This window comes from Lissotriton helveticus, chromosome 10, assembly GCF_964261635.1.
Source record: "Lissotriton helveticus chromosome 10, aLisHel1.1, whole genome shotgun sequence".
Classification (NCBI taxonomy): domain Eukaryota; kingdom Metazoa; phylum Chordata; class Amphibia; order Caudata; family Salamandridae; genus Lissotriton; species Lissotriton helveticus.
The window spans coordinates 86144353-86159979 of record NC_136071.1 but is presented as its reverse complement, the minus strand read 5'-3'; the positions used below and the strand labels follow the sequence as shown (position 1 = coordinate 86159979).

General features: G+C 47.3%; 1 protein-coding gene across 5 annotated transcripts in view; it reads left to right on the top strand.

Annotated features, from left to right (window-relative positions):
• Positions 1 to 15627, top strand: part of RBBP6 (RB binding protein 6, ubiquitin ligase) — a 418994-nt gene that overhangs the window by 208031 nt on the left and 195336 nt on the right. For all 5 annotated transcript variants that reach the window (XM_078664816.1, XM_078664819.1, XM_078664818.1 and 2 more), the window contains exon 10: positions 1906 to 2249. In XM_078664816.1, coding sequence (XP_078520942.1) covers positions 1906 to 2249 — 344 coding nt within the window. The remainder of the gene's footprint in view (positions 1 to 1905; positions 2250 to 15627) is intronic.

Sequence of the window (15627 nt, the reverse complement as noted above, 5' to 3'; positions counted from 1 at the left end):
ACCTCTGCCAACTCCACCCCTCAGGTGGAGGAGGCAAGATGAAGCCCACGCTTCAGTGCCCGCCATCTTGCAGATGGCAGGCACTCCCCAATCAGGATTAGGGATTGTGCTCACTCCTCCACGTTGGATGAGCACACCAAGTGTGTAGTCGCCCTAAGATCCATAGCCCATTGGCTACTGAGTTCGAGACCCCTAAAAGTCCCCTAAATACAGTATTTAGGGGGCAGCAATGAACCAAGAAGGCAGATTTCTGCACCGTAAGAAGAAAAAGGACGAAAGAAGACGGCCCGCAGAGGAGACTGCAGAGAGCTGGCTTGGCCCCAGCCCTAACGGCCTGTCTGCAAAGACCTCCAAAACCCCCGGGAGGACTGACTGCCATCAACAAAGACCGGATCTCCTGTAACAGCAGCTGTGTTCAGAGGAAACACCAAAGAAAGACCCGGCGCCTGCTGAGGAAAAAGAAACCAGACGCCTGGAACCACCACTGTAACCATCACCTACGGCCCGAGTTGAAGTGGCCCACCGCTCCCAGCGAGTTACCCCAGCGCTCCACAGTCAGTCCACCTTGGGTTGACCCCTCCAGGTCTCCCCGACGTCCGCTGCAGCCGCTGGACGGAGACCCGTCCCCTCACCATGTGTGACACCCCTGCATTCAGCCATCCTGTGCCCTGGAGAACAGAACTCGAGGTGTACCTACGGCCTGAGCCTACCACCTTACCTGCCAAGCTGTTGATGCCTTCTGGAAGTCTTCGTGGACCGAGCCTGCAGCTCAAAACCAAAAGTCCCCATTGAAAACTACAGGGTACCCAACGCCAAACCTGCACCCAGCCGCCCCTGCGCTGCTACGGGTGCACTTTTTGTGCTAAACAGGATCCCCTTTTTCCCTGAGCCCAACACCAGGAGCTTGGCTTCCACAACATTGTGGCCTGCTTACCAGAGGCCCCTTATCCCTCATTGGATAACATTGGGCCTCAGCACTCTGCACCCGGCCGCCCTAGTGCCGCCGAGGGTGTTACAAGAGTGCATCCTTGACCCTGGGGGACCCCTGAGTCCACCCCCAGAACCTCAACTCCCACCACCAAATACTTAACTTAAAACCGATAACTACTATTTTCCTCCATAGGATAACATTGACAGTTTTTCTTGGAGAAGTTTTAAAGCGTGGAGTTTGAAAACCTAAAGAAATTCTTTAAAATTGCTCTAACAAACACGATTTTACTTACCTGTTTGCAGGCAATGTCCCAGAGTAGAATCCAGGAAAAGTAATCTCAAAAGTAACTTATCTGTAATTTTACTGAAAATCCCATTCAAGTCTATGTACTGTATTTACAAAGTATTGCATTTCTCTGAAACCAATACTAGAAGTCAAACCAAAGTGCATATACTATTATAAATCCAATTTGCTGACTGCATGTGTACAACAAATGCTGAACATTGTCCTTACTGCTCGACCACACTACCACAAATAGAGAGTGAGGTGCTATCTAACTTTACCTCTGGCTACCGCCAGGCTCTGTGCACACTATACCTCTCTTTGGTATAGTAGATACAGAGCCAGCTTCCTATACTTTCTCGATCACCATCACTCTAAAGTTTCCTACACAGCACCACGACTAGAGCAAAAAAAATGCAAGGGATGAGCTAGCTACATGTAAAAATTCGATCAGACCATATTGGTGGGGGTTGTTGCCTTACCATCAGGGAACAATTTTTTTAAACCCATTGAATGCAAAGATGGATGTGATTATTCAAAACAAGCAAGTCTAAAGTTCAAGGTGCAAAATTAGTCTTACAAATAAGCATGTGAATTTTGATTACATTGCTCTTTTCTGTTTAGCCCTCTATTTAGCAGCGTCTGGAATTCTAAAGAGATACTGACAGTGTTGAAACTTTTGTATTTTCTAGGCAGTTAACAATTTCAAAAATGAAACTGGATACTCTAAAAGATTGCGAAAGCAACAGGCACCACCCCCCAAGCAGCCACCCCGGCAACGTAATATGCCACCAATATCAAGACCGACCGCATCCAGGCAACTGGACCCTCTCATGGCTCCTGTCTCCTCCACTACCTCGCTTGCTGCTGATCCAGTACTGCCATCAGTTTCCATACCTGCACCTGCCATCAAAGTAGAACTAAGTGACCTGCCACAGGACAGTGTTTCAACTGCGGATGTCTCTACATCATTACTATTAACTGAACCAACGCTTGTGGGATCAGCTCACATTGAGAAACCAGAAGCAGTATTTCAGTAAGTCCCCTTTAAGTTCAGCATCATGACTGCAAATGCTGCGTAGCCGTGTCCAAAAACAAGTGTGCTGATATAGGTGAAGCGATATTCTATTCTCATTTTACATTCTCTATTAAGCTGTTGCAATGTTGCAGGCCTTTTGGCTGGCTTGTATTCATCACACAAGGGCATCTAAAATATTGAGAACAAATTAAGTTGCATGGTCTCCCAAAACACACACTAACCTATAACGTTTAAAATAATATCCCTGAAATATTGAACTGAGCAGCTTTAAATGATATGTTCATGTTGATATTCCTGAGGTTTGACATTTAAACATTTGACTCCAGGATGCTTGAGCTGTGCCAGCAATGCACAGGCGCTTTTGTGGTCATCTAGCATGAGATACAACTTTAGTAATACTTTAGTAAGGTTTCTGGCTGATTCAGTCAGATATTGTTATAAAATCCGAATCAGGGAAGAAGCTAAAGTTGTTTACTGGTTACCTTTAACTTTTAGGTATCTCCTATTGTGGGCTGACCAATAACTTTCAGATGGCTAATGGCCCACCTTTTGCTTGCTGGTGTTTGACTTTGTCACTCTCATTGACTTGCTTCTTATTCAGTGTCTTTTCTTGTCTATCTTGTTCCTTCTTGTTTCTGTTTTTCCCCAACCAGACTCGGTAACAGAGAAAGTGCCCCACACCCAAAATGTCATATGCACAATTATGTATTACATATACAGAACAGTCTTTTTGCAAGCACAGCCGCCGTTTGTAGCCTTTCCAAAACCCCAAAAGGGCCTGCATATATCTAAGGCAAGCATTGCCAAGTTAACTGTCAAGTGTATCCAGACTTGCTATTTTAAAGCCAAGAGAACCTTCCTTGTCACACTTAGAGTGCCCTGTACCCAGAAGACGGCTGCAACTAAGGCCTTTCTAAAAATGCAAATAGCTCCCTAGCCGACATTTGTAAGTTGGCTAATTGGTCAACTCCACACACATTTTCTAAACACTATTTTGTCAATGTTCTGGCCAGGCAACAGCCTACGGTTGGTCAGACTGTCTTGTGCACTGTCTTTCAGACATCTGCATCATTAACACGCTAGCCACCGCTTATGGACATATGCTGCTGTGCAGACTCTGCAGACCATGTGTATCTACTGCAGCACATGCTATGAAAAACATTTTACTTACTCTGTGAGCATCTGTTCGTAGCGTGTAGTGCTATAAAATCACTTGCGCCCACTGCTCCTTGAAAGCATGTGGCTCTGATCACAGATCTTTTCTCGTAATTACAAATTTTTTGTGCAGTACACTTCTGCATTATATTGTGTTCACTCACCACTCTACACAACTCTCACTTGCTGTTCTAAAAACAATATAACAGTAGAGATGGTGTCCATGTGCATTCCCCACTAAGAAATGAGTTGCACTATTCCTCATGACTCGAAAGACTATTTCGGAGAAAAACAATTTGAGGGCACCCGAGCCCAACTCATAATGGTAGGAGTATGCAGAGTATGGGAATTTACAGTACTACGTGCTACAAACCGGTGCTTACAGGCTATATTGCATTTTCCTTTTTCCTATTAAATTAAAAATATCTTAACTCGTGTTAGGATGCAGTTTATAAGCATGTGCATCTATGATGTGAATTTAGGAGAAATTAGATTTTCTTAAAAAATAGCTTCTGAATTTTACCTTAGTCAAGCTTGTCAAAAAGTTTAAGCAAATATCAGACTTCTTAAAAAAAGATTTTGCGGGGGGCATCTCTTATGTCTCTAAATAAAAATCTGAATCTATAAAAGATCCATTGTTTGTGAATATTACTTGTGGATGCAGTGCTCAAGCATTGATAGAAGCTGCATGATTCCAATAACACCTCTCCAAGTGGTGGTAGGTGTGGTGTAGTACATTCTATACAATGCTAAAATGGTGCCCAAGTAGTATGACGTTAATGGTGCCTGCAGGAGCAGAATACCGATTCTAATTTGTAAATAGCACTTCTGTGAGATTTATTGTTTGGTTTAAATGTTTTAACTTAAGCGAGTTTCCAGATTGTAAACTTCCTTGTTACGTTTGTACTGGTAAGCCTTAGGCCCTCTTCCTCCAGACCATATGTCAGACTACCACAATCTCAGATCACTGGAACATTGACCATCCACTGGGATCAGTAGGAACATGCATTTGCAATGCAATCGGTCTCGCATTTGCGAGAGTTTAAGCTATTGCAATTGTAAATGACAATGCCTTTTATTTTTCTGTTTTGATAATTGGCACATAATTAAAAGGCATTGTCATTTAGAATGCCAATAGTTCAAACTGTTATATGTTATAAATGCAAGACCTATTTCATTTCAAAGAAGCAGCCGTCATTGTCCTGCTTGGTAAGTGAAAGCGCGCGTGGCACGCTTAATGTTGCAGGAAAATGTGTCTGCAGTAGAAGACTCATTAAAGAAAATAGTGCTTACAGACTAAATAAAACATACTGTGTAACAAAGAAGTAAAAGGGCCAGTCCTCGAGGGAGGTTACAAATGAAGACAAGGTGGTACTAAGGAGGGACTAACAAGCCTATTTACGAATCAGAAGCCAGCATTTACAAAGGACAATGTTGCATGCCAATGAAAAATATGTGCGGAGAGTGGGCGTAGCTTCAAGTCCATTCTTGAATACAGCATGCATCACAGAGCAGCACATGCGCTGCCCAGGCTCGACCTAAAAAGGAATCTGGAAGCCTGTGTTTGGACATTGGAGGAGGAGTATGGGCATTGCTGGCCAGGGCCGGACTGGCTTCCGGGCGTTTTGGAATTATGCTGAGCTGGGGGCTGATTTCGTTGATGGGGACCTGCGTGCACTGAACGAAATTCGTTTTGCTTTAAATATTTCGAAGTACACACAGGTCTCCATGAACGAAATCAGCCCCTTCTGCAGTGAAATCAGCCCCTTCTGCAGTGAAATCAGCCCCCAGCTTAGCAGAATTCCAAAACGCCCGGTAGTCAGTCCGGCCCTGTTGCTGGCCCGTGCTAGTACTAAATGTATTTTTTTCCCCCTATATTTTTGAGCATATTCTTTACATTTTGAACCCTTAGTTGGGAGCCTGAATCCAGAACCTTTTTAGTAATTGCTCCTGCTGCCAGTAGGTGGAGCTAATATTTTCTGCAGAACGCTTGTGCTCCACCAGTAGGTGGAGCTGTCAGTTTCTCACCTGTCTGCTGGTGTCAGTTTATTTTTTCCCCTTATACTCATTGGTGTGGATTCAGAGCTCCGTTTCTGAATTTTGCTATATCTTCAGAGACTTCCAAAACATTTATACAGGACAGTATGCTATGGATGTGTCTGTGTCGAAGACTCCAGGCTTTAAGCTGTGCTGCACATGCAGGAATCGTATGTCTGTTAAGAACCTGCATGACATCTCTTTAGTGTGTTTTGGATGCGCTGCATGTGCTCCAAGTCTCAGGTCAGTTTCCTCCATGTCCTGGTCTCAGTCCTCTGGTAAATCAAAGATCAAGTTGATGAACATGCCTCAGCGCAAGCTCACTAGGTCCAGTTAGAACTCCTCTGTTGGACCCTCTTAAAGGGGAGGCTCATTGTCTGCATTCAAAAGGCTAGACCTTGCATCAGTTCAACTGAGCTGGAGGTGATGGACCCCAAATTCCCTGGGCCAGATTTCACTCCGTCGAGGCCTTCAAATAGACAATCCCGCCACTCTTTCAGATGATTCCTGGTTCCAGTTTAGCTGGTGCTCCCCAAGGTCTTGTTCACAGATCATTAGCTAATGGTGGTGTCGGAGGATTTTCCCTCAGTGGCTTTGCATCAATTCCAGTCTTTTCAGTGCCTGGGGGTGATGTTTGGTTCAGATTGACATGCATGCAAGACCTTCAGAATGTTCTACATGACTAGGCTGTTGAAGTGGCTGACCTTTTGTTACCCCCCTCGCTATAGTGATGGTGGCTTGCATTTAGACCTTCAGAATGCTAGTGGCTTTGATACCTCACTGGAGACTAAATTGAACTAGGATTGGACCCCTCAAACCCCACGCCCCCCATTTCTCAAAAGTGGTGAGTTGGGACTGCAGCTGCCAGCTGTGGAAACTAAAGATGATCTGCCTTGCTACATGGTTTTTCGAATTCAAACCCTTTGTAGTTTCTCAGTGAAACCCTGACCGAAATCTTGATGGTTTCATAATCAAAACCATGTTCATTACTGCCAGTGTGTCCTCCCTTCGATATGCATTATAGGTTCACTACGGCTGATCCATCATTGGCCTCATTGTTTAGGTGTTGCTAGCAAGTTGAACCTGGATGCCTGCCCTACTAGCACCTGATTGAGAATCAAAGTACATTGATGCATTTTGCTAGAGGGTGTACTCTTCAGTCAGATTAGCATTGTGGTCTTTTAATCCTTTTACTTATTGGGGAGAAATGCATGTCCTCTGCAATAAGGCAAGCAAGATGTTGATCTCCCTCCCTCCCTGAGAAGTTACAAAATACGTTTGTAGTGATGGGCAAGTATATTTTAGGGGGCATCCTGAACACTACACACTGTTTGGGTCATGCTATGGGCCCTAGTCTAGTGATTTGCCGGCATCCCAGTATGATTGCCACAGGTTATTCCGGGAAGATGCAGACATCTCTTATGAATAGCCATCTAATGGTTTCAAGCTATTTAGAGACCTGGCCCAGCGTACAAACTTCACAAGACTCAGTTGCATAGGGTCACCAGCAAGGCCAGTCTTCCTCTTTATCTGCCAACCTGCTCTGTCCCTCTTTGGAGTCATCGTTTGCAAGTGTGGGGCAGAATATGACCAGCTTGTGTACAGTTACCTGTGCAGGTTGATAATCAGGGCTCTCTTCCAGGGGATACTCCTAAAGAGTCATGAGCACTGAATAGTCCCGCCCACGTGCGGGACCCCGGAGCAATAGCCAATAATATATATATATATATATATATATATATATATATATATATATATATATATATATATATATATATATATATATATATACACATATATATATATACATAAATACCCATATGTATATAGATAATATGCATATACATATGCAGCCTGAAACACACCGTACTAGGCTCAAAAACTGCCATTATTGCATGTAAAAACTTTTACATTTGCAAAATAAATACATATTGATCACATATGATAATGTACAGAAGAACACTGCCCTGGGTTTCTTTGAAACACACAACCTTTATTTTCAAAGGTAAAAACAGGCAGGATCATAGAGGCAGATTTAGCCTAGATAGGCTGCATAGTAACAACTGAAAAATTGGCGCCGTGCCTTTAAGACCTCCATGAGCCTTCAGGCTCCCATCATGGTGACAGGTCAGTTCTTTTTTCCAGCTCCTTCTGTGATGATCCTGGAGCATTGAGCTCGCCCGTTTGTGATATTTTATCACTTTTTTCTGGTACATCTCAAATTTTTTCGTCTTCACTCACGTCTTTAGCCATTGTTTGACTAAACCAACAATTTTTTCCTGGTTTTTGCCTATTTTTTCCAGTCATAATGCCGGCCTTATTTGTTAAATGTCCGGCCTGTGGTAAAAAAATGGCCAAAACAGACCCTCATTCGGTCTGTATTGCTTGTCTAACATCTTCTCACAAGCCAGAACTATGCTACCACTGCAGCAAGTTTTCTAACAGAACCCTCAGGGAGAGGGCGAAGATCAAACTGCAGTCCCTTCATGAGTGAGGAGAAACAGTGAGAGGGAGAGAAGAATTTCGCTCCAGAAAGGCTTCTTATCAGAAAGAGTGCAAGGACAAAGGTGGAAAAAGAAAAGATCGGTCTCCTGCTCCGTCGAGGGACAGATCTTCCTCCAAGGTACCTCTATGTTCCGAATCGGCATAATCACTGTCGAGGCGTCCGTCGACGTCGAAGCACGCCTCGCTGTCAAAGAAGAGGTCGCCGTCGAAGCAAGGTGAGAAGACCGAGGAAGAGGTCTCCATCTGCTCGTAGGCGGTCCAGGTCTGGCGCGCCTACGACGGCAAGAGGTCGGGACTCGACGTCTCATCGACGTAGACGGTCGCCGCCGAGAGGCTCTGAGCTGTCGACGTCGAACCGTCCATAGCAGGTTTCTACGCTGAAGAGAGCAAGCCATTCGACGTCGAGACACACGACGCCGAGGAGACCATCGCCGTCGAGGCACACGACGTCGACGCCTAGGAGGTCATCGCCGTCAAGGAGGTCGCCGTCGGAGGTCGCCGTCGGCGTCTCCTGCATCGAAGAGGCCTAGAACGGTGTCTAAGGACCGGTCTAACATCCCTAGTGTGTCTTCGAGGGGTTCCTCTTCCTCCCCTGGGCTTCAGATCGTACAGAGCCCTCGAGAGCACAGTCTCCAATTCAACCGACGACTAATATCTCGCCAAGATGGCTGGGAGATATTAAAGAGTGGAAGATAAGGAGAATTAATCTTCCAAGGTCTTCTTCCAGGTCAAGATCACCTTCAAGATCACCTTTAAGGCAGGTGGCACACTCTCCAAGGAGACATGAGCGTACTCCTTCGAGGAAATCTCCATCAGTAAGAAGGCGTTCCTCACCCTCTCCCAGGAGTAGAACATCACGCCACCGTTCTTCAAGGAGGCGCAGTCATAGGTCCACGACAAGGTCTACGGATTCGAAGAGGGACTATTCTCCAACGCTGTCCTCATCTCCTCCGAGTAGGATATCACCAATTGATGACGTGATAACCTTTAATGAGGTTCTCTGCCGTGGGGCAGCAAAACTTCACATCGAAATGCCGGTCTCTACCACCAAGACATCGGTAATATTCGAAACCCTGCACCAAAAGTCAACTTCTAGGCCTCTACTCCCTTTGGTACCAGGTCTGTTGGAGCCGGCTCTACACAAGTTCCTAACTCCAGCAGCGTTGGGAGCGGTTCCATCTCGGATCTCAAAGAAATATAAAGCTCCTGACAATGACCCTTTCTTTTTGAGGGCTGAACCACCACCTGATTCTGTGATTGTGTCAGTGGCACGTAAAAGTCAAACAGGAGCGGCGGCATCTTCTGTGCCGCCGAATAAAGACAGTAAGGCTATGGGCTCTGTAGGGAAGAGAATGTGTACCACCTCTGCTTCCTACATGAAGGTCGCCAGTGCTTCGGCCCTGCTGGGTCGTTATGACCGCGCACTATGGGCACTATGGGACTCCATGTCCCGTTTCGCAAAAAAGCTCCATGAGGAAGATAAGCAAGGCTTCCTTGAGACCCTGCACAAAGGTGGGCTAGTGGCTAACAAAGTGATCAGTGCAGCCACTGATGCCTCTGATCTATCTGCGCATGGTTACTCACATGGAATTTGCACCAGGCGCTCAGCTTGGTTGAGGCTCACGGGACATCAACCTGAAGCACAACACCAGATACTTAATCTTCGTTTTAACGGATCATCACTCTTCGGATCTCATGCTGATGATGAGATGTCACAAATGAAAACAGAGCTGGATACAGTGAAAGCTGTTGGTCTTGAAAAAAGGAAAGATTTTAAGCGAAAATACCGCCCTTACGACCAGAGACAGAACCAGCAGAGGGTTCAAACCCCTCAATGGTCATCACAGCAAAATCAGGGAAGATCTCAGTTCTCCCAGCTTCGCCCTGGTAGGGGAAGAGGTGGCATTTCCAGACAATCCAAACCTGGTAACAAGCAGCAGCAACAAAAACAGTGAGCCTTTGCTTCCCCAGACTCAGTTACCCACTCCGGTGGGGGGGAAGTGTTCGTTTTTGCCTGGAAGAGTGGACAAAGATCACACTAGACAAATGGGTTCTGAATATTGTAAGTAATGGGTATACCATCAAATTCAAGTCCCCCCCCCCCCCGACCCCACCTTCCATACCTCCTCAAAAGACTGTCACCCATCGTATACATCTTTTGAGGAAAGAGGTGTCTGCTTTACTCCTAAAAAATGCCATCGAGGAGGTCCCAAGGTACCAACGTCGACAAGGGATTTACTCCTGATACTTTCTGGTATTAAAGAAAGGTCCAAACAAGGAGTTCAGGCCCATACTAGATCTCAGACGTCAGAAAAGTTCAGAATGCTGGCGTTACATCAATTACCACTTCTGCATCAAGGAGACTGGATGTGCTCCATAGATCTTCAAGATGCTTACTTTCACATTCCCATCTCCCCAAAACATCGGAAATTTCTGAGGTTTTGCATCCAATCAAGCCACTTCCAATTCACAGTTCTGCCCTTCGGGCTAAAGTCAGCTCCTCGCACCTTCTCAAAGTGCATGGCAGTAGTAGGGGCTTTCCTGAGGAAGAAACACATTTTCGTCTACCCTTACCTAGACTGGCTCCTAAAGAGTGCGTCTCTGGCTCTGCTACAGCAACATCTCACGTTCTGCATCCACCAGCTGCGGAGACTCGGTCTGCATGTAAACTTCAAAAAGTCCATCCTCAATCCAACACAGAGGATACACTATCTGGGCGCATTCTGGATTCGGACGACGCAAAAGCGTATCCTTCGGAGGAGAGACTATCCTACATTCTCCTCAAGTGTCAGACTCTCCTGAAGACTCCTTGGCCCACGGCCAGGCAGATCTCCTCCCTTCTAGGGTCTATAGCCTCATGCATTTTCCTCGTTCCAAACGCCAGGCTGCACTCGAGACCTCTGCAGCAGTCTCTGGAGGATCAGTGGTCCCAGTTTTCCAATCGTTGGGAGGACAAACTGTCACTACCCCTGTCAGTTCAGATCTCCATCCGATGATGGATGCATCGTAGTCATCTGGTAGTGGGAGTTCCGTTCCAGGAGGACATGCCAAGACAATCGCTGGTGACTGATGCGTCCCTTCAGGGATGGGGCGCTCATCTGGGGTCACTTCAGATTCAAGGAGTGTGGTCAGAAAAAGAGCGACTGTATCACATAAACATGCTGGAACTCAGAGCTGTACACCTAGCTCTCAAAGCTTTCTTTCCCGCAATCAAAACACCCTCTGCTTGTTCAGACAGACAACACAACAACGATGTACTATCTGAACAAGCAGGGCGGAACGAGATCCAGACCTCTGTCGCTGGAAGCGCATGCAATCTGGAAGTGGCTTCTGGCTCGAGACATGAGAATATCGGTGGTTCATCTGCCGGGTGTCCTCAACGTCCAAGCAGACGACCTAAGCAGACACTTTGCAGAAGCACACGACTGGGTCTTAAAAGAAGAAGTGGTACGAGACATCTTCCAGGACTGGGGGACACCAGAAATCGATCTTTGCGGACGCCGAAAACGCAAAATGCCGCGTCTTCGCATCCAGGTACCCACAACAAGGGTCCAAGGTGAATGCTCTGTGGATAGACTGGTCAGAGGCATTACTCTACGCTTTTCCACCGATTCCACTCATTCCCTTGATGATCAAGAAACTGTACAAGTCCAAGACAGACATGATCCTGGTGGCTCCAGATTGGTCTCGCCAATGGTGGTATCCTGACCTTCTTCACCTGTCCAAAGTACCACACAGGAGGTTGCCTTGCCATCCGGATCTGCTGGCCAGAGCGAACGGCAAGGTGTTTCACCCCAACCTGCCGTCCCTGAAGCTAGCAGTGTTGCTCCTGAGTTCGTCCAATACGGACATTTAGGCCTCCCGCAGGACTGTATGCACATTTTAAAAGAGGCGAGGAGAGCTTCTACGAGAAAGTCGTATGCTTTCAAGTGGAAGCGTTTTTCATGTGGTGTACTGCTGAAGGTCATGACCCTATTCGAGGTCAAGAACAGGTACTGTTACCATACTTACTTTCTTTGGCCAAAGCAGGTTTACAGTATTCTTCCATAAAAGTCCATCTGGCAGCAGTAAACAGCATATCGAAAGTCCACCACTCAGGCTTCTTTCTTTCAAATGCCAGTTGTGAAGGATTTCCTGGAGGGTCTCAAGAAGGCCTATCCTCCTGTGAGGGCCCCAAGAAGGTCTATCCTCCTGTGGGGGCCCCCTCTCCTCCCTGGGAGCTTAACATGGTTTTGTCCAAATTGATGGGTCCTCCATTCGAACCTATTCAGAAGGCGTCCCTTCAACATCTGTAGTGGAAGACGGCCTTCCTAGTGGCTATCACTTCTGCGTGCAGGGTGAGCGAGATACAGGCTTTCCATCACCTTCAGCCACACCACCGAACTCCCATGGCCCGACCATCGTTGCGTCCACTTCACCTTCAGAACACCCACCATCCACAGACACCAGCACCTGCTTCCACAAAGAAACTGGACCAAAATCACCGATGACCAGCTCACCTCCTCACTCAACAACTCCACCCCAACCATCGCGGAAAACGACGACCCCAACACCGCAGCCCGAACCCTGCATAGATGGATCTCGGACAGCACCAACACCATAGCCCCCCTCAAGAAAAACAACAATACCCGTGCCAAGAAAGCAAGATGGTTTACCACCGAACTTCGAGAGTCCAGGCGCACATGCCGCCGCCTCGAAAAGGCCTGGAGAAACACCAAATCCACAGAAGCCCACAACAACTTCAGAGCCGCCACCAACGCCCACCATCAACTCATCAGAGAAACGAGGAAAAAAGCGATTGAAGACAGAATCTCCACCCACGCACACAACAGCAAGGAACTCTTCAGCATCATCAAGGAGTTCGCCCAACCCACCAGCGAGTCTACCGACATCCCTCCCTCACAAGACCTCTGCGACAAACTCAGCATCTTTTTCCACCACAAAATCAAGAGCATCTACGACAACTTCGACGAAGACAACCAACACACTGAACCCTCACCAACCACCCCCGACATCCGGAAACCAGCGATTGATGACTGGACAGCCCTCACCACCGAAGACACACTGAAGACAATGAAGTCAATCCACTCAGGGGCCCCCACGGACCCCTGCCCCCACCACATCTTCAACAGAGCCGCTAACACCATCGCCCCCATGCTCCGCCAAACCATCAACCGCTCCCTGGCGACCGCCTCATTCCCCGACGACTGGAAACACGCCGTGGTCAACCCCCTCCTAAAGAAACCCTCAGCGGACCCCACCGACCTCAAAAACTACAGACCCATCTCCCTGCTCCCGTTCCCAGCGAAAGTCATCGAGAAAGCCATCTACAGCCAACTCGCCACATTCATTAAAGAACACAACATCCTCGACTCCTCCCAATCCGGCTTCAGAAAAAACCACAGTACGGAAACCGCCCTCCTCGCCGCAACAGACGACATCCGCACCTTACTGGACAAAGGAGAAACAGTAGCCCTTATCCTCCTCGACCTATCAGCGGCGTTCGACACAGTCTCCCACCGCACCCTAATACGCAGACTCTACGATGCAGGAATACAGGACAAGGCCCTCGACTGGATCTGCTCCTTCCTCTCCAGCAGGACGCAGCGGGTCAGACTCCCCCCTTTCCTCTCGGACCCCACACCTATCACCTGCGGAGTCCCCCAGGGCTCCTCCCTCAGCCCGACGCTCTTCAACGTCTACATGGCTCCACTTGCCCCCATCGTCAGAACCTACGGACTCAACATCATGTCATATGCAGACGACACCCAGCTCATCCTCTCCCTATCCAACGAGCCCAACACCGCCAGATGCAACTTTCGAGAAGGCATGGAAGCCGTCGCCAAATGGATGAAAAACAGCTGCCTACAACTAAACACCAACAAAACAGAAGTACTCATCATGGGCCCAAACCCCGACGCCTGGAGTGACACCTGGTGGCCCACCGCCCTCGGAAACCCGCCAACCCCCACAGACCACGCACGCAACCTGGGAATCATCCTGGACTCCGAGCTCAAAATGGACCGCCAGATCAACTCTGTCTCATCTTCCTGCTTCCACACCCTCCGCCTCCTTCGTAAGACCTTCAAATGGATCCCCCTCGAACACCGAAAGACAGTCACTCACGCCCTGGTCACCAGCAGACTCGACTACGGCAACGCACTCTACGCCGGAATAAACAAAAACCTCATCCGCAAGCTACAGAACATCCAGAACGCCGCCGCAAGACTGGTCCTCAACCTGCCAAAACACTGCCACATCTCCCAGCACCTGCGCACACTCCACTGGCTCCCCGTCGAGGCGAGAATCACCTTCAAGATGCTCACCCACGCACACAAGGCCCTCCACGGCACCGGACCAGCATACCTGAACAGCCGACTCAAATTCCACGCACCCCAAAGGACCCTACGATCAGCCCAGCTTTCCTACGCTGTGGTCCCCCGCACCAGAAAGACCAGATTGGGAGGCCGCTCCTTCTCCTTCCTCGCGGCCAAAGCATGGAACGCCCTCCCGCTCCACCTCAGACAGACAACATCGCTCCCCATCTTCGCAAGAAACCTCAAAACCTGGCTCTTCGACAGACCCCCTCCTTGATGGAATGGAACCTGCACCCCCCCTAACTGTCACCTGTAGTGCATGATGGGAGCCTGAAGGCTCATGGAGGTTTTAAAGGCACAGCGCCAATTTTTCAGTTGTTACTATGCAGCCTATCTAGGCTAAATCTGCCTCTATGATCCTGCCTGTTTTTACCTTTGAAAATAAAGGTTGTGTGTTTCAAAGAAACCCAGGGCAGTGTTCTTCTGCACATTATTATACAATGTGATTTATATGTATTTATTTGGCAAATGTAAAAGTTTTTACATGCAATAATGGCAGTTTTTGAGCCTAGTATGGTGTTTCAGGCTGCATATGTATATGTATATGCATATTATCTCTCTCTCTCTATATATATATATATATATATATATATATATATATATATATATATATATATATATAGGTATTTATGTATATAGGTATTTATGTATATTTATATGTGTATATATATATATATGTAGATGTATGCATATTATTGGCTATTGCTCCGGGGTCCCGCACGTGGGCGGGACTATTCAGTGCTTATGACTTTGATGAGTATACCCCTGGAAGAAAACTAGGATTACAGGTAAGTAACTTATCCTTATGATTATCCTTTGTCCACCCCTTCTTCAGGCTCTCCTATTTTTGCTCATTTCGGCAGGTTATGCCTCCATTCTTGCCCAAGTGCTTCAATTATTGCTCGCCAAGCGGAAAAGGGTGTCCAGAGAGGTAGAGAGGCAAACACTACTGCTCTCACTTTTTAGTGCCCAATTTTGGACCTTTGCTTCTGGAACACTTTCCTACGGAAGGATAAATTCAAAATGCTAACTCTTGCCCATGTCCAATCGCACCTATATCCTGAGGACTGGGTTGTCTTTGAATTTGACGGTGCGTACTTTCACTACCTATTTTACAGTCCTAGAGGTATTTGTCCGCTTTGATGTGAGGGTCATAACCGTTTTAATTTGCTGTCCTGCCGTTTTGCTTCACCTCTCCTCCCAGATGTTCAGAAAGATGTTGGTAGTGGTCGCAGCCCATCTTTGTAGGTTAGAGGTACACACATTTGTATACCTCAACTGGCTTTTGAATGTGGGCCCAT